Genomic DNA, 18,779 nt, shown 5'->3' with positions numbered 1-18,779 from the left:
CCAGTGCGCTATAGTGACACACTGAGCACTCCTGTCAGAGTGTAGCCCAGTGCGCTATAGTGACACACTGAGGATTCACATCAAATAAATATAATTTTTTTCTTGCATCCATTTTCTAAGTACTCCAGTTCAGGGTTGTGGGGGAGTCGGAGTCTATCCCAGTAAGCAGTGGGTGAAAGGCACAGCACACCCTGGATGGGACGCCTGTCCATCACAGTGCACACAGAAACACACACACACCAGGGCCTGTTTTCCCAGAAGCTAATTAACCTGACAGTATGTCTTTGGACTGTGGGAGGAAACCAGCATGAACACAGGGAGAACATATCAACTTCACACAGACAGCACCCCAGGAGTTAAATCCATGGTCTTAACAGGGCTAACCGCTTGTGCCACCTGATTAATATCTCCGTTAGTACTGCCAATAATAAGAATAATGGAACAAGTCATAGGTTTATTCCAGGCTGAAAAGAGGAGAAAGAAAACACAAACGTTTTGGCCGTGGAGCCTTCTTCAGGTGTGAGCTTACACACACACCCTCAAACCTGAAGAAGGCTCCACGGCCAAAATGTTGTGTTTTCTTTCTCCTCTTTTCAGCATGGAATAAACCTATTACTTGTTCCTTCGCAGCCTAAGCATGCTGACGCAGCTACCCATCTGAAGTGTAATACTAATAATAATGTCACAGGAGCAGTATTATCAGTTGAGGTGATCCCACAGTAATCGAGGCCCTGCCCAGGCCGATATGACCTCCCACCACCAGGTGGCGCGATACCGTCCCGAGAGCCGCGCACAGCGCCCCGCCAACAAATAAAGCAGGTTGTGGTTTAACTTCCGCTTCCGTAAGCAGGAGACGGGGATAGAGAGGGTGGGAGCTGGAGGTGTACACAAATCTAAAACATGAATCATTGAGACCGGCGTTAAAGGCAAGACTTCGGGAGAACTTTCGGTAAGAAAACGAAGACGCTATGAGTGACTTTAGCGCAGGAGGTGAATGAGAAGATAACGTTAGTGTTGTGTATTTGCCCTGGTCGTGTAGTGGTGTACGTGTGTGTAAGCTGTGTGTTTGTGTGTTGGGTGTAGCGCTGAGTTTATATCAGCATCTTTCTGTGCTGCTATAAAAGATTTTCTGCGTTAGATAGTAAAATTACTAGAGATCACTGCTCTCTCCAGCAGAGAGAAACTACGGGGGCTCATCGTTCTCCCTGTTAGTAAACTTCCCGGGGCTCACCGCTCTCCCTGTTCGTAAAATTACTGGGGCTCCCCGGCTTCTGTCAGAGACAGCGAAATTAATTCTCATCTGTACAAGAGCTTGCAGCAGGTTAAAGCTGGAGAGACGCAGACTGCTGGGCAGTGGGAGTTTGCCTGCCTGTCCTACCTGCAGCCACTTCATGAAATGAGTCTTGAATTGGTTTGCTCAACCAGCTATGCTCAAGACTTTCTTATAATGGAGCATGTCACCAGCTCTGGGGTGTGTAGTCACTCAGGGCGTGTGTGCCCTCCATCAAGAGAGTTTATCTGTCTGAATGTGCAAGGAAGCTGAGTCTCCCTTCATTCGGAGTATTCCTGATCCTGATTCCCAACAGAGACTACTTCAGGCCATCCAGAGGCCAGAAAGCCCTTTTCCAGTCCTGGCTCTGTATTGGCCCTGTCTCTGCGCATCACTCTGATGGTGCTGTGTTCTCTGGCTCTCTGGAGTCTGCAGCTGAGCTTCTTTCACTGGCTCTCCGGGTCTTCACTCGAGCTGAGCTCTCTTGTGCTCTCTGGACACTGGAGCGAGCAGGATGTGGCGTTTGAGCTGCCCTGTGGGGTTTATCAGCTGTTACAGGGACGCAGGTAGATTCTCCAGGAGGCCCCTGGCAGCAAGCAGAGGACTTTAAACAACTTGACACCCCGATGTCTTTAAAACACCCCACACTAGGGGGCTGATCTGAGACGCCGTCGCAATCAACAGAAACTGAATCGGACGAGTTTCAGAGATTCCCTGAGCTTCTGTGCCAGGAAGAGTGGTTGAGTCCTGAGACTTCAACTCTGCTTTTATTTGTTGCTTCGAGTCTAGGAAGGGGCTTTGCTGGGCCAAGGTGTGGAGTAACCAGGCTTGCCAGGGAGAGCAGTGTGTCTCCCCCTCTGGCTCAGGCGGACAGGCCTGCGGTCGCGTCTGGGCGAGAGGCTGAGAAAGTCTCACGCCTGCAGCACTTCCTGCCCCAGCTGCATCTTGGGAGCGGGCCGGTGCACCGTGGGATACGTGCCGCAGCTTGGCGCCGGCGCCATCTTGACCTGCTCTCTGTCCTAGGCTGGGCCAGCGATGTCGGGGCTGAAGCGCCCTGCTGACCCCCTGACCTCCGGGCCCCCCGAGAAGCGGCGGGAGCGAGAGAGGGAGGGGGAGAGGGAGGCGGAGGACGGGGGAGCTGCGGGCGGCAGCACCGCTGTGGAGACGGTCATCAAGCTGGGGGGAGTGTCCAACACTGTGAGTCCCACCCCCTGTCCGACATCAGGCCATCACCCTGGCTCTGTCAGCTGTCCATACACTGTCTCCTACCAGACTGAAGACATTTCTCTCAGTGCAGTGTTAATATACTGGAGTGTCCAGTCAGTGTGTCTGTACTGTATTAACCCCTCTCTCTCAGTCCAGTGTTAATGTCCTGTAGTGTCCAGTCAGTGTGTCTGGACTGTATTAACCCCTCTCTCTCAGTGCAGTGCTAATGTCCTGTAGTGTCCAGTCAGTGTGTCTGGACTGTATTAACCCCTCTCTCTCAGTGTAGTGTTAATGTCCTGTAGTGTCCAGTCAGTGTGTCTGGACTGTATTAACCCCTCTCTCTCAGTGCAGTGTTAATGTCCTGTAGTGTCCAGTCAGTGTGTCTGGACTGTATTAACCCCTCTCTCTCAGTGCAGTGTTAATGTCCTGTAGTGTCCAGTCAGTGTGTCTGGACTGTATTAACCCCTCTCTCTCAGTGCAGTGTTAATGTCCTGTAGTGTCCAGTCAGTGTGTCTGGACTGTATTAACCCCTCTCTCTCAGTGCAGTGTTAATGTCCTGTAGTGTCCAGTCAGTGTGTCTGGACTGTATTAACCCCTCTCTCTCAGTGCAGTGTTAATGTACTGGAGTGTCCAGTCAGTGTGTCTGGACTGTATTAACCCCTCTCTCTCAGTGCAGTGTTAATGTCCTGTAGTGTCCAGTCAGTGTGTCTGGACTGTATTAACCCCTCTCTCTCAGTGCAGTGTTAATGTCCTGTAGTGTTCAGTCAGTGTGTCTGGACTGTATTAACCCCTCTCTCTCAGTGCAGTGTTAATGTCCTGTAGTGTCCAGTCAGTGTGTCTGGACTGTATTAACCCCTCTCTCTCAGTGCAGTGTTAATGTCCTGTAGTGTCCAGTCAGTGTGTCTGGACTGTATTAACCCCTCTCTCTCAGTGCAGTGTTAATGTCCTGGAGTGTCCAGTCAGTGTGTCTGTACTGTATTAACCCCTCTCTCTCAGTGCAGTGTTAATGTGCTGTAGTGTCCAGTCAGGGTGTCTGGACTGTATTAACCCCTCTCTCTGTGCAGTGTTAATGTCAGGGTGTCTGGACTGTATTAACCCCTCTCTCTCAGTACAGTGTTAATGTCCTGTAGTGTCCAGTCAGTGTGTCTGGACTGTATTAACCCCTCTCTCTCAGTGCAGTGTTAATGTCCTGTAGTGTTCAGTCAGTGTGTCTGGACTGTATTAACCCCTCTCTCTCAGTGCAGTGTTAATGTCCTGGAGTGTCCAGTCAGTGTGTCTGTACTGTATTAACCCCTCTCTCTCAGTGCAGTGTTAATGTCCTGGAGTGTCCAGTCAGTGTGTCTGTACTGTATTAACCCCTCTCTCTCAGTGCAGTGTTAATGTCCTGGAGTGTCCAGTCAGTGTGTCTGTACTGTATTAACCCCTCTCTCTCTCAGTGCAGTGTTAATGTCCTGTAGTGTCCAGTCAGTGTGTCTGGACTGTATTAACCCCTCTCTCTCTCAGGAGGAGCAGGATATCCGAGCTCTCCAGGTTAAGAACAGGAAGCTGGGTGAGGCTCTTGACCAGAGGCAGGTGATTGAGGATGAGCTGCGAGATCGAGCTGAGAGGCTGGAGAGACGGCAAGCAACTGATGATGCCAGTCTGCTCATCCTGAATCGCTACTGGAACCAGGTAATGCTCCACGCTGCTCAGGGCGTGCCCCGACGCCGGTCCATCGGCGTGCGCTGCTCACACACCACTGGCTATGAGAGGCTCAGTTTCCAGCAGCTGGAAAAGATGACTGTGATGCTCAGGTGTGGCCATGCTACACTTGGAATGCTGGGGCCTTTTGTGGTTTCTGCTCAATATTTAATAACGATTCCGGACTTGCGTTATTTCCTGCGTGTGGTTTATGCTGTTTGCATTAATGTTTGCCAATGCAGATGAAGCAGATGGTCTAGACAGTCCTCATGATATACGCGCTGTCCGTCTGTGTTTCCTGTTCTGGCCGCGCTGTGTATATCGCGCCCAGCCTCTGGATACGAGCGTGCCTGCGGTTGGACCTGTTGGTACGTTCAGTGCGCCTGTATTGACCTGCCACTCTCCCGCCCCCCCCCCTCAGTTCGACGAGAACGTGCGCCTGATTGGCCGGCGCTACGACCTGCAGGCGGAGCTCGGGGACCTGCTGCCGCCCTCGGAGGGGCGGAGCCTGAAGCCGGAGACTCCTGAGCCGGATGGGGACAGTAACCAGGAGCGAGGGCGAGACTGCAAGAGTAAGAGAGGGAGACGGAGGGGCAGGGCCAGCAGGGCTGTTGTCCTGTCGCTTTACAGGAAGCAAAATGCTCAGAACTTTTTCGGAAATATTGTAAAGCTTTTGACAATTCTTGCACTTATTTACATGATAATACTTATGTGTGTCAGGACTCTTGAGTAATGTTGCTGTCGCATGTCATATGCTCGCTCAGATTTTCTTCATTGTAAGAGCTGTAGACCCCCGACCAGCAGCACTGTCACTGCGTCCCTCACCAGGACTTCTCAAGCCCTTATCGTTCTTACCTCTCACCCGATCACTCTGCAGCTGGGCTCTCTCATGCACACAGGGAGCCAGTTTAAATTATTAATTTATCTCACTGACGGCTTTCACTTCTGTTTGCTGAATTATCACTCCCTCTTCTTTGCACGAGCAAGTATTGCCAACCACCCGAGTCCAGTGCCATAGTGGCCAGTAACGTGTACAGGACACATCGGAGGCATGGAGAGGCAGTGTGGGTCCCGTCTCGAGCCAGCACGCATCGCAGCTCACTGATGCTTCGCAAGCTGGCAGATCCCCCACCAACTGGGGGTCTTGCAAGATTAAGTGGTAGAAAATTCTGGGGTGGATCCCAATCAGATCATCAAATCCAAGTTTATGTGTCAAATGCACAACAATACAGCGCGCAGCAGTAGTGGCTGGCAATGAAATATCTCTTCTACGAGCTCACCGGAGGGGGGAAAAAATCACAAAATTACATGTACAAAATAGTGCAATAGAAATGGAATAAAATAAACTCCGACAGAGCTCAATATGAATAGAGCGGCTATCGTTGTATCCTCGAACGCGTGTAAGGAAAATGTTTGCCAGGGGCTTGTTGCAGTGAGGATTCCCCTGGTGTTCTGCCCTGGTACCGTGGGTCTGTTCGAACCCAGCTTCACCGTGTCTGAAGGGGCGTTTGCTCTAGAGGTGCAGCCCTGTGCTCAGAGCTTTTTTTACTGGACGCTGCCTGGCTGACCTAAGGGTTACGTTCCAGAAGCCGGAGTTCCCCACACTTATACAGCACAGCGGTGGCGCGGAGCAGAGGTCGAACACTGCAGCAGTGGCTCTGGGCTCTTGCGGATCCATGTCAGGAACCTGCTCTCGGCGCCGCACTGGCAGGGCGACGCCGCGGACACACAGTGCTTGCATGGGACAAGATTGCGGCCGGGGAGCCCCTGTCCTGCTCTGGTGGGGGTGCTCGAGTGAGGGGATCCGGTGGGGCGGATGGGTCCGGGCATACAGGCCTGCGCAGTGTCCCCCTGAGTGTGTGCCAGAGGGCAGAGGGCAGAGCCCAGCTGCAGTCGGCCCGGAAAACACTCCAGCGTGAGGGGAGGCTCCGCCGGCAGGGCGTTGTGTTGTGACCTAAGGCTCCGAGCTCTGAGCCCCCGGCTTGTTGTCCTGGGGGCTGGGTGCCGGAGGCTGAGCGCGGCGCTGTGTCCCCTGTGTCCTGCAGGCCAGGGGGAGGCGGCGCTCTCGTTCCTGGCCACGCTGGCCAGCAGCAGCAGCGAGGAGATGGAGGCGGAGCTGCAGGAGCGCGTGGAGTCCAGCCGGGGGCTGACCAGCCGCCTGGTGGAGGCGTACGACGCGCTGTGGGCCACCGTGCGCCAGCTGGAGAGAGAGCTCAGCCAAGGTGGGTTGGCCGTCCGCTGCGGGGTCCTGTCAAAGTCTGCTGGGCTGCGCAGCCCCGGGGATCCAGGAAAGCTCGGGTTCCGGAGGAAACTCATTCCAGACTGAAAGGGGTAGGAAAGGGCAGAAGATAAAGTAGTTTTTCTCACTTCTATGACTGCTTGTACGTGTGGTGTTGTCAGAAAGCATGACGCACACGTGTGTGTTTTCACAGAGTACTGTAGGACACGCAGGCTCTGTCACAGTGTGTGTGTGTGTGTGTGTGTTTCCACAGAGAGTACTGGAGGACACGCAGGCTCTGTCACAGTGTGTGTGTGTGTGTGTGTGTGTGTGTTTCCACAGAGAGTACTGGAGGACACGCAGGCTCTGTCACAGTGTGTGTGTGTGTGTGTGTGTGTGTGTGTGTGTGTGTGTGTTTCCACAGAGAGTACTGTTGGACACGCAGGCTCTGTCACAGAGTGTGTGTGTGTGTGTGTGTGTGTGTGTGTGTGTGTGTGTGTTTCCACAGAGAGTACTGTTGGACACGCAGGCTCTGTCACAGAGTGTGTGTGTTTCCACAGAGAGTACTGAAGGACACACAGGCGCTGTCACAGTGTGTGTTCATAGGGAGTACTGTTGGACACGCAGGCTCTGTCACAGTGTGTGTGTTTCCCCACAGAGAGTACTGGAGGACACACAGGCGTTGTCACAGTGTTTCCCCACAGGGAGTACTGTAGGACACGCAGGGTGTGTGTGTGTGTGTTTTTCTACAGAGAGTACTGTAGGACGTGCAGGTGCTGTCACAGTGTGTGTTTCTCCACAGAGAGTACTGTAGGACACGCAGGCGCTGTCACAGTGTGTGTTCATAGGGAGTACTGTTGGACACGCAGGCTCTGTCACAGTGTGTGTGTGTGTTTCCACAGAGAGTACTGAAGGACACACAGGCGCTGTCACAGTGTGTGTTCATAGGGAGTACTGTTGGACACGCAGGCTCTGTCACAGTGTGTGTGTTTCCACAGAGAGTACTGGAGGACACACAGGCGTTGTCACAGTGTTTCCCCACAGGGAGTACTGGAGGACACGCAGGGTGTGTGTGTGTGTGTTTTTCTACAGAGAGTACTGTAGGACACGCAGGCGCTGTCACAGTGTGTGTTTCTCCACAGAGAGTACTGTAGGACACACAGGCGCTGTCACAGTGTGTGTTCATAGGGAGTACTGTAGGACACGCAGGCTCTGTCACAGTGTGTGTGTTTCCACAGAGAGTACTGGAGGACACACAGGCGTTGTCACAGTGTTTCCCCACAGAGAGTACTGTAGGACACGCAGGGTGTGTGTGTGTGTGTGTGTGTGTGTGTGTGTGTGTGTGTGTGTGTGTGTGTGTGTGTGTGTGTGTGTGTGTGTGTGTTTCCACAGGGAGTACTGTAGGACACGCAGGGTGTGTGTGTGTGTGTTTTTCTACAGAGAGTACTGTAGGACACGCAGGCGCTGTCACAGTGTGTGTTTCTCCACAGACAGTGCCGTGTGGCAGGTGGTGTCTCAGCTGAACTCCATCCTGTCCAAGGAGAATGAGAGGTTGCAGCAGCTGACTGACCAGCTGCAACAGAAACATGCTCATATGACCACAGAGGTACCTGCACTTCAGTATTGATTGGTGTTACTACTGTAGCTGCAGTTGGCGTACACTATTAACTCTCCCTCAGTGCAAGAGAGTACTGTACTGCAATAGTTAATTTACCGTATTAACCCCACTCTCTCAGTGTAGTGTTAATGTCCTGGAGTGTCCAGTCAGTGTGTCTGGACTGTATTAACCCCTCTCTCTCAGTGCAGTGTTAATGTCCTGTAGTGTCCAGTCAGTGTGTCTGGACTGTATTAACCCCTCTCTCTCAGTGCAGTGTTAATGTCCTGTAGTGTCCAGTCAGTGTGTCTGGACTGTTAACCCCTCTCTCTCTCTCTCTCAGTCCCAGAGTCTGAGCAGTGCAGTTCAGTGTGCGGAGAGCCGGGTCAGTGAGCTCCAGGTCCGGATTGAGGAGCTGCAGTGGGACATGGAGAAGATCCGCCGGCGGGAGAACAGGCTGAACGCTCACCTGGGAGAGGTGCTGGAGAGGGTGAGCAGGGGTCAGAGGAGGGGAGAGTCAGTTCCCGAACGGTGCTGTGTTCAGATCCCTCTGTGTGCCTGTCTGCCGGTGTGACCTGGCTCTCTCTCTGCGCAGGTGAACAGTAAGGGCTATAAGGTGTGTGGAGAGGCCAGCAGTGTGTGTGGGACCATCACCATCAACAAAAGGAAGGTGAGTGAGGCAGCGCCTGCAGAGTCTCGCAGAGCCATGAGCGTTTCACGAGCCCAGACAAGGGAGCGTAAGAAATGTCAATGGCAGCCTGCTCCTTCATTGCTTTAACGAAAACTGTTTCTCGTGGCTCGTGCAGCTCCAGACTTCTGTCTGCCGTCAGCTCCTGGCTGTTGGTGGTTTGACCTTCACACGCCCACCAGAAAGAGCACCAGTTTATACAGAGAGGATCTGTTCAGACAGCAGGGTCATAGCCGTCCTCTCAGATGAGAGTTAGCCGTCACGGTTCCGAATGAAAGGAGGTTGTCAAGCCCTTCCTGCCTGCTTGGCGGTTAGCTGGATGACAACCCCGGATCGGGTATCTAGTGTTTCTTGAGAGAAGTAATAATAATAATATCATCACTTTATTAACCCTTTACAAATTCTTGCATTAGGAGTTTTCTTTTCACATACCCCAGCTTGCTCTCCATGAGACACACAGACAGGGAGAGAGAAGCTTGGGGTCAGAGCGCAGGGTCAGCCATTTATACAGCCCCCCTGGAGCAACTGGGATTAAGGGCCTTGCTCAGGGGCCCAATAGAGTAGGATTCCTCTGCCGGCTGCGGGATTTGAACCAGCAACCTTCCAGCCACAAGCGCAGATCCTGAGCCACAGAGCCACCACTCGGCCCCTAAGTGAGGGTGTCGGCTTCATCAGCATGGCTGGGTGAAGGAGCCGCGAGGATGGGGTCATGGTCGTCGCGAGAGGAGACGGGCAGACCCGGCGGTCACTCCCGTGCGCTGGCCCGACCGGGAATAACCTGCTCCGTGTTCTGTTTCCTGGTGTCCCGCCCTCCCTCTGCGCCCAGTTCGAGGAGATGAACAGTGAGCTGGAGGAGAACCGAGAGCTGGCGGAGAATCGTCTCAGCGAGCTGCAGAGGCTGACTCAGGACCTGCAGCAGATCAGCCAGGAGAACAACAACATGAGGGTGAGGCTCTGCAGGGCGGCGAGGTCATACTGTGCTGGACAGTGTTCAGCTGCACTACACTGTCGACATGTACTGGGCGGTCTCCTCATACCACAGTCACTTCGAGAATCAGTCACCGTGCAAACATCATTTCAGTGCTGTTTCTTGACCGGAAATTGTATATGTGGCAAGGTACAAAATTGGCAGAAGACCTGTAGGAAAGCTTATAAGCTGGTATGCATTGATATCCAAGACTTGTGCTTAAGCTGTTATGCACTGCATTATTCTGATTATGGTGTGTTGTTGTGTGCTACACTGTGGACTGCAGGCTACTGACCGCAGTGTGCTGTAGTCATACCTGTGCCGTCCTCCTCTCTCAGGTGGAGCTGTGCTCTCGTGCGGAGAGCGCTGTGAAGGAGTCCTCGGAGTACCGCTGTCTGCAGTCCCAGTTTTCTGTGCTTTACAACGAATCGCTGCAGCTCAAGGCTCAGTTGGATGAAACACGAGCACGACTCAACACCACCAGGGGAGCCAGATTAAGGCAGCTGGACCACATGGAGGTAATGCTGCTCTGCACCAGTTACTGCAACTGCTCTCACTCAGTGTGTCTGGACTGTTAACCCCTCTCTCTCAGTGCAGTGTTAATGTCCTGTAGTGTCTAGTCAGTGTGTCTGGACTGTATTAACCCCTCTCTCTCAGTGCAGTGTTAATGTCCTGTAGTGTCTAGTCAGTGTGTCTGGACTGTATTAACCCCTCTCTCTCAGTGCAGTGTTAATGTCATGTAGTGTCCAGTCAGTGTATCTGGACTGTATTAACCCCTCTCTCTCAGTGCAGTGTTAATGTACTGTAGTGTCCAGTCAGTGTGTCTGGACTGTATTAACCCCTCTCTCTCAGTGCAGTGTTAATGTACTGTAGTGTCCAGTCAGGGTGTCTGGACTGTATTAACCCCTCTCTCTCCCTCAGAATGATGAGGTCAGTCTGCAAAGGAAGGTGCGGACAGAGGTGATCCAGTTAGAGGACACTCTGGCTCAGGTCAGGAAGGAGTACGAGATGCTGAGGATCGAATTTGAACAGACGCTCGCAGCCAATGAGCAAGCAGGTTGGTCTGCTTTCTTTTAATTGGGTGGTCAAGGCTTTAATGACATGTGAGGTGTGCGCTAGTTATTTTCATTGTGAGGGCCGCTGTTTGTTAGTGCACTGGTTTGTCAGCTGACTGCACCCAATCGTGTTCGTCGCAGGTCCCATCAACCGAGAGATGCGTCACCTGATCAGCACGCTGCAGAACCACAACCAGCAGATGAAGGGGGAGGTGCAGAAGTACAAGCAGAGACTGAGGGAGGCCCAGGCCGAGCTGAGCAAGGTGAGGGGCCCTGTACGAGGAGGGACTGTTTAAAGTTGTCCATGGCGACACAAGCAGCTGATAATAATAATAATAATAATTGCTTACACTTGTATAGCGCTTTTCTGGACACTCCACTTAAAGCACTTTACAGGTAATGGGGACTCCCCTCCACGACCACCAATGTGTAGCCCCACCTGGATGATGCGACAGCAGCCATAGTGCGCCAGAACGCTCACCACACATCAGCTATCAGTGGGGAGGAGAGCAGAGTAATGTAGCCAATTCATAGAGGGGGATTATTAGGAGACCATGATTGGTAAGGGCCAATTGGAAATTTGGCCAGGACACCGGGGTTACACCCCTACTCTTTTCGAGAAGCGCCCTGGGATTTTTAACGACCACAGAGAGTCACGACCTCGGTTTTACGTCTCATCCGAAGGACGGCGCCTGTTTACAGTATAGTGTCCCCGTCACTATACTGGGGCATTGGGACCCACATGGACCACAGGGTGAGCGCCCCCTGCTGGCCCCACTAACACCTCTTCCAGCAGCAACCTTAGTTTTTCCCAGGAGGTCTCCCATCCAGGTACTGACCAGGCTCACACCTGCTTAGCTTCAGTGGGTTGCCAGTTGTGAGTTGCAGGGTGATATGGCTGCTGATCATGGGACACGCTGAGAAGTACAGAATGAGAGAAGCCTCACACAACTGAGGGAGGTGACAGAGAAACACTGAGATATGAATTGAAGATGGAAGTTAGAGGAGTTAATACAACAAAAACGGTATTCTGTTCCTATTTTTGATTAATCTTAGGGGAAAAATTAATACTTTTAATACATGTCACATTTTATTTGATTCCATTTCAGATTTGAGTGTGGTTGTGTGAGTGAATTAAAGTGAGAGAGAAAGGGATGTAGTGGAGAGTTTCATACAGGGTTCATAGTATTGTCTGCACTTTGACTCCACTGCTTTGTCTGCGATAGGCCCGTGCTGTGAAGGGCAGCTCCCTCCTCCAATCACAGTCCAGCACGGAGTTAGATGTGAAGGAAGAGACCGCCTCCCCCCTCACACCCTCTACCTCTAGTGACATCACGGTGAAGGCGGAGCCAGAGCCCAGTCCGGCCACGCCCACATCCACAGGTAGAAGCAATTCCTGATTTGGTGTCTTGTAACCTGACCGTTTTTTACTGTTCGGGACCCAGATTATTAATTTAATAATATAGTAACAAACTAACAGAGTTGAACAAGAGTTGCATAACAGAGATTCACTACAAAGGGTTGTGGCAACAGCACAGAGGGTTATAGGACGTGATTTACCATCAATCGGCGAGATTCACACCCTCCGCTGTCGCAATAAAGCCCAGTCCATCATTCAGGATCCCAACCATCCCAGACACAAACTGTTCTCCCCCTGCACTCTGGCAAGCGGTACCACATTATTAAAGCTCTGTCCACTAGACTGAAGAACAGCTCCTACCCTACTGCAGTGCACATCCTCAGCAGCTGACTGTGCAGTGCCTCAGACTCAACACACATCTGCACAGTGCACTTTTTACATGATCTCCCATGTTTTTTTCTACCACGTATGTATCGTTCCTGTTATTATTCATGTTTGTAATCTACCGTCTACTTTGTGTGGTTCTGTCTGTTGTACTGTGTTTGCCCCGCGAGATCAGCGCGATTAAGAATCCCAGGTGGCCTGTGGAGTCCCCGGGTCTGTCCTGCGTTAACCCATAACCCCTCCTGTCTGTCTCCCTGGTTCCAGGTCCTGTGATGAAGGCCGAGCCGGGGGCGGACAGTGAGGGAGGCTCCAGGGAGGAGGAGAAGGACAGGGACAGGGAGAAGGCGGCGATGTCCCGGGCAGGGGGCGGGGCTGTTAAGGAGGAGCGCGAGAGGGCAGGCTCCAGCAGCCAATCGGAGGACACGGGGCCTGAGCGCTGCGCTGTGATTGGAGGAGTCAAGAGGAAGGAGGTGGAGCAGCTGAAGATCGTGAGGGCGGAGCTGAAGTGAGTGTTATCAGCGTATGAGAGGAGTCCATCGAGATCGACTGTGTGAGTGAATGCTGTACTCTTCCTCTGTTTGTGTGTCGGAGAGAAAGTAGCTGACCTGTTGCTCTGCTCTCAGGGGGAGAGAGAATGCGAGTGTGTCACTGCGTTATCTTGGGAGAGCCCATGTGCTCCTGTGCTACAGTGCAGGCAGGACGGATACACTGGAGACGTGACACATGGAGACAGACCCACACAGCGAGGGGAACTGTGCGTGTGCGTGCCTGTGTGCGCTCAGCTCTGTGTGTATTTTTCCAGGAAGGCGCAGGAATCCCAAAGGGAGATGAAGCTGCTGCTGGACATGTACCGCTCTGCCCCCAAAGAGCAGAGAGATAAGGTGCAGCTCATGGCTGCAGAGCGCAAGGCCAAGTCAGAGGTCAGTACATTTACACTGTCTAGACACTACAGTACTGAGACAGAGGGGTTAATACAGCACAGACACACTGACTGGACACTACAGGACATTAACACTGCACTGAGAGAGAGGGGTTAATACAGTCCAGACACACTGACTGGACACTACAGGACATTAACACTGCACTGAGAGAGAGGGGTTAATATAGCACAGACACACTGACTGGACACTACAGGACATTAACACTGCACTGAGACAGAGGGGTTAATACAGCACAGACACACTGACTGGACACTACAGGACATTAACACTGCACTGAGAGAGAGGGGTTAATACAGTCCAGACACACTGACTGGACACTACAGGACATTAACACTGCACTGAGAGAGAGGGGTTAATACAGTCCAGACACACTGACTGGACACTACAGGACATTAACACTGCACTGAGAGAGAGGGGTTAATACAGTCCAGACACACTGACTGGACACTACAGGACATTAACACTGCACTGAGAGAGAGGGGTTAATACAGTCCAGACACACTGACTGGACACTACAGGACATTAACACTGCACTGAGAGAGAGGGGTTAATACAGTCCAGACACACTGACTGGACACTACAGGACATTAACACTGCACTGAGAGAGAGGGGTTAATACAGTCCAGACACACTGACTGGACACTACAGGACATTAACACTGCACTGAGAGAGAGGGGTTAATACAGTCCAGACACACTGACTGGACACTACAGGACATTAACACTGCACTGAGAGAGAGGGGTTAATACAGTCCAGACACACTGACTGGACACTACAGGACATTAACACTGCACTGAGAGAGAGGGGTTAATACAGTCCAGACACACTGACTGGACACTACAGGACATGAACACTGCACTGAGAGAGAGGGGTTAATACAGTCCAGACACACTGACTGGACACTACAGGACATGAACACTGTTTTCTGTTTCCTAGGCGGAGGAGCTGCGTCAGCGCCTGCGGGAGCTGGAGGAGAGGGAGAGGAGGGAGGGGAAGAAGATGGCGGACGAGGAGGCCCTGAGGAAGATCCGATCTGTGGAGGAGCAGATTGATACCTTGAACAAGAAACTCTCCCTGGCGAAGCAGGTACTTCTCCAGTCCTGCACGGTTTGTACTGTCACATTCAAAGAGACTTATCGCTTCAATGAAGACTTTTGCCAAAATAGATATAATGAACACAGCATTAACAGGACAGACATTGGACAGTCATGTACGTAACAAACCATTGAGAGAGAGGCTCACTGCTCCTCAGGCTCTGATTGGTGATCACATACTGGGCATCCTGCTCAATTGAGTTCCCTCCCCCCTCTCCCAGTAAGATTGGGAACTGTTCTAATTCTGGCAGGTGTGGGAATTCTGGGATTAGAAAAGTATGTCTACTCCCTGAGTTTCTCTCGGCGTATAAGAAAGTGCATCTCTGTCCCTGCTTTCCATTGCTGGCAATGGGAGAATAGCCTGTTATCTCTGGACAGTCAGGTCTGTCTGTATCCAGTTTTATGTGGCCAGACTGGTCACTGAGCCTGTACTTCACCAGTTTCTGTTTCTCTTTGCTGTATTTTACCTTCAGATACTTGGTGTGTATTGTCTCTTTAGGGTCCTGTAGATTTCCATTGTGATGGTGTTCAGTGAAATCTAGCTTTCTTCTTAACTGTGGTCTTGTCCAGATGGTCTGACAGTTCTGGTCCAGCAGTGCCAGGCTCTGCTGCTGCCCCCACTCTGGGTCCAGATGGGCTGGCAGTGCCCAGGACTGACATTACTGCTCCAGCAGTGCCCGGCTCTGCTGCAGCTCCGGTTCTGGGTCCAGATGGGCTGGCAGTGCCCAGTTGTGACAGTACTGCTCCAGCAGTGCCAGGCTCTACTGAAGCCCCTGCTCTGGGTCCAGATGGGCTTTCAGTGCCCAGGTCTGAGAGTACTGCTCCAGCAGTGCCAGGCTCTACTGAAGCTCCTGTTCTGGGTCCAGATGGGCTGGCAGTGCCCAGGTCTGACAGTACTGCTCCAGCAGTGCCAACCTCTGCTGCAGCCCCTGAAGTTATGAGAGTAGAGCTGAAACTTGATCTCTGTGAGAGACCAGGAGCAGCAAACACTACGCTAACCTCTCTGTGTCAGTACAGCAGTAATAGTGTGTTGAGGAGAACACTCCTGCTCTTATGAACGGTGTATTGAGTACTGACCTCCCTCTCCCAGGAGGAGGAGGCTCTCCTCAGTGAGATGGATGTGACAGGCCAGGCCTTCGAAGACATGCAGGAGCAGAACATCAGGCTGATGCAGCAGCTGAGGGAGAAGGACGATGCCAACTTCAAGCTGATGAGCGAGAGGATCAAGTCCAACCAGATCCACAAGCTGCTGAAGGAGGAGAAGGAGGAGCTGGCAGACCAGTTACTGACCCTCAAGACTCAGGTACAGAGAGTGATATCACTGCCACTGCACTGGCGTCTATAACGATCCAGGCACTTATGACCTCAGTTTAGTTTTTCATCCCAAGGACAGCATGTCCTCCAGTAGTATTCACCTGCAGGGGTGGCCTCTGTCGTCACCATATTGGCGAACTGGTTTGGAAGTTCTGGTCCAGCTGCAAAGACGCCCCCTACAGGTCCAGCAGCGCCACATATAGCAGCAACCTGTTGTTTCCCCAGGGGTCTCCACCCCAGTGCTGTCCAAGTCCAGCCCTGCCTGGCCTCTGACGCCAGGCCTGATGAGGGCAGTCGTTAATGAGTAAAAGGTTTATCCCATGATGAAAAGAGAAGAAAGAAAACGCAACGTTTCGGCTGTGGAGCCTTCTCCGGGTGTCGCGGCGGAGTGACCTGTGCTTGTGTGTCGTTGTGGCTGTGACCCTCCAGCTCTCCCCTCTCGGTCAGGTGGACGCCCAGCTGCAGGTGGTGAGGAAGCTGGAGGAGAAGGAGCGCCTCCTGCAGGGCACCATCAGCACGGCGGAGAGGGAGCTGGCGCTCAGGACGCAGGCGCTGGAGATGAACAAGCGCAAGGTCTGTACTGCCTGTTCTCCTGACTGCCCCGCGCTCTCCTGTAGAGACTGTCCTCTGTGCTCTACTGCAGTACTGTTTGTGTGCATTCCACTGTATAGCTTATAGTGCTTTTACTACTCTACTGCCCGTCTGTGTGCACTGCACAGCTTACACTGCAGCTCCTGCTCTCTACGGCCTGTCTGTGTGCACTGCACAGCATACACTGCAGCTCCTGCTCTCTACGGCCTGTCTGTGTGCACTGCACAGCTTACACTGCAGCTCCTGCTCTCTACGGCCTGTCTGTGTGCACTGCACAGCTTACACTGCAGCTCCTGCTCTCTACTGCCCGTCTGTGTGCACTGCACAGCTTACACTGCAGCTCCTGCTCTCTACGGCCTGTCTGTGTGCCCTGCACAGCTTACACTGCAGCTCCTGCTCTCTACGGCCTGTCTGTGTGCCCTGCACAGCTTACACTGCAGCTCCTGCTCTCTACGGCCTGTCTGTGTGCACTGCACAGCTTACACTGCAGCTCCTGCTCTCTACGGCCTGTCTGTGTGCACTGCACAGCTTACACTGCAGCTCCTGCTCTCTACGGCCTGTCTGTGTGCACTGCACTGCTTACACTGCAGCTCCTGCTCTCTACGGCCTGTCTGTGTGCACTGCACTGCTTACACTGCAGCTCCTGCTCTGTGGCTTTCACCCGCAGGCGGTGGAGTCCGTGCAGCTGTCCGAGGAGCTCAGGTCTCAAATGGAGAGCGTCCAGTCCAGACTCAGTGCCGTGAGGGAGGAGGTCATCGAGAACAGCATCTCCCGGGAGAAGGAGTCCTTCAACGCAAGGAGAGCCCAGGTGCCGATGGGGCGTCACCCGCTGACCCAGTGACTCATGGGATGCTGATGTTGCAGCCGAGAGCGAAAGAGCATGGCTGTGTGGGGACTGTGGGTTAATGAGGGGGTTGATTTGGAGGTGAAGCTGCCCCTATAAAGAACAGATACTGTGTGACTCGTGGCTTGCTCCCATGGTATCTCATGATATCACAGACTGGTAGAGCCCTCATCCTCAGTGAGCATTGCTCCATAAGGCCTTGACTTATGAAGTGTCTTGACTAGTACGGCACTAGTGACAAACACTGTTAATATCCAGATATCTTATCATAGAGAGCTGCCTCCTGTAATTTGAGAGCAATAATCAGGTTTAAATTAATAGATTACATTTATAGCTCCTTAAATCAAGTCAGTTTTAAAAAAATAATATAAATTGATAATAAAACTGGATTCAACTGTTCTTCCCTCACACAAACGTTCCTTGTGTACACATTTTACCACTCTGTGTTTTGGTAACAGAGGCAGATTTTAAAAGGAGCGCGTTAAGCTCATGACCGTAAAGATCTATCTGGCCATTAACACCTGTGAGGATCAGGGACACTAGCTGATCACAGTGATTGGTTCTGTTTTATGGCTGTTAACGACCCTGATGACCTCTTCTTCCAGGAGGACATTTCCAAGCTGAGGCGGAAGCTGGAGAAAGCCAAGAAGCCCGAGAACATTCCAAACTGTGACGAGATCCTTAATGAGGAAATTAACGATTACAAGGTCTGACCTGTCTACCTCTCTTCCTTCTTTCTTCTTGCTCTGTCAAACTCATTTTAATGTCCTGTAGTGTCCAGTCAGTGTGTCTGGACTGTATTAACCCCTCTCTCTCAGTGCAGTGTTAATGTCCTGTAGTGTCCAGTCAGTGTGTCTGGACTGTATTAACCCCTCTCTCTCCTGCTCTTTCAGGCTCGTCTGACCTGTCCGTGCTGTAACTCCCGGGTGAAGGACGCTGTGCTGACCAAGTGTTTCCACGTGTTCTGTTTCGAGTGCGTGAAGACGCGCTACGACACGCGTCAGAGGAAGTGCCCCAAGTGCAACGCTGCCTTCGGTGCCAACGACTTCCACCGCATCTACATCGGATAGCGAGGGGGCAGCGTGGGGAGCCGCGGCCGGCCGAGAGACGCCGCCGCGCTGTCCGCCTCTCCTCCGGCGGCGCTCTCTCGTCTGGCGGGTGTAGGCGTTAAACCGCTGAGTAGAGCTTGCTTTTGAGGGTCGGAGTGTGATGTTCATTTTTTGTTTGGACTCTGTGTGGACTTTGTGTTACGTGTTTCTTAGGAAATTAAAAACTGTCCCGGACAGAGCGCTGTATTTTCAAAATTATTTTGTCTTTATTCAGATTCATAATTTCAATATCGTTCTCAATATTGTGCACAATGTCTCTGAAATCACATGGTGTCAAGACCCTTTCTGGCAGTGTGTGTGTGTGGTCAGAGACACACGGACCCTCTCCGGCAGCGTGCGTGCATGCGTTGTGTGTGTGTTGTGTGTTCAGAGACACGCAGACCCTCTCCAGCAGCGTGCATGCGTGCGTGCATTGTGCGTGTTGTGTGCTCAGATACACGCGGACCCTCTCCGGCAGTGTGCGT

At 52.4% G+C, this 18,779-nt stretch overlaps 1 protein-coding gene across 2 annotated transcripts; it reads left to right on the top strand.

The window, feature by feature from the left end:
• The first annotated feature begins 827 nt into the window (after positions 1 to 827).
• rnf20 (ring finger protein 20, E3 ubiquitin protein ligase) lies at positions 828 to 18,510 on the top strand. 2 transcript variants are annotated; one of them, XM_088644290.1, is made up of 21 exons: positions 828 to 949; positions 2,294 to 2,467; positions 3,980 to 4,147; positions 4,578 to 4,728; positions 6,202 to 6,378; positions 7,865 to 7,980; positions 8,312 to 8,458; positions 8,564 to 8,638; positions 9,483 to 9,602; positions 9,962 to 10,141; positions 10,545 to 10,680; positions 10,820 to 10,941; positions 11,905 to 12,061; positions 12,687 to 12,927; positions 13,225 to 13,342; positions 14,300 to 14,449; positions 15,548 to 15,760; positions 16,219 to 16,344; positions 17,030 to 17,170; positions 17,812 to 17,913; positions 18,100 to 18,510. In XM_088644290.1, exons 2-21 carry the CDS (start codon positions 2,306 to 2,308, stop codon positions 18,274 to 18,276), a joined length of 2,979 nt encoding a protein of 992 aa, XP_088500416.1. In that variant the 5' UTR covers positions 828 to 949; positions 2,294 to 2,305; the 3' UTR covers positions 18,277 to 18,510. The 2 variants fall into 2 exon arrangements, with proteins under 2 accessions (XP_088500416.1, XP_088500415.1); XM_088644289.1 differs by having other exon boundaries at positions 14,300 to 14,470.
• The last annotated feature ends 269 nt before the right edge of the window (positions 18,511 to 18,779 follow it).

Source organism: Lepisosteus platostomus, chromosome 8 (genome assembly GCF_059453375.1).
Source record: "Lepisosteus platostomus isolate fLepPlt1 chromosome 8, fLepPlt1.hap1, whole genome shotgun sequence".
Taxonomy (NCBI): Eukaryota; Metazoa; Chordata; class Actinopteri; order Semionotiformes; family Lepisosteidae; genus Lepisosteus; species Lepisosteus platostomus.
Note: the sequence above shows the minus strand (reverse complement) of the source record. Positions and strands in the feature narration are given on the sequence as shown.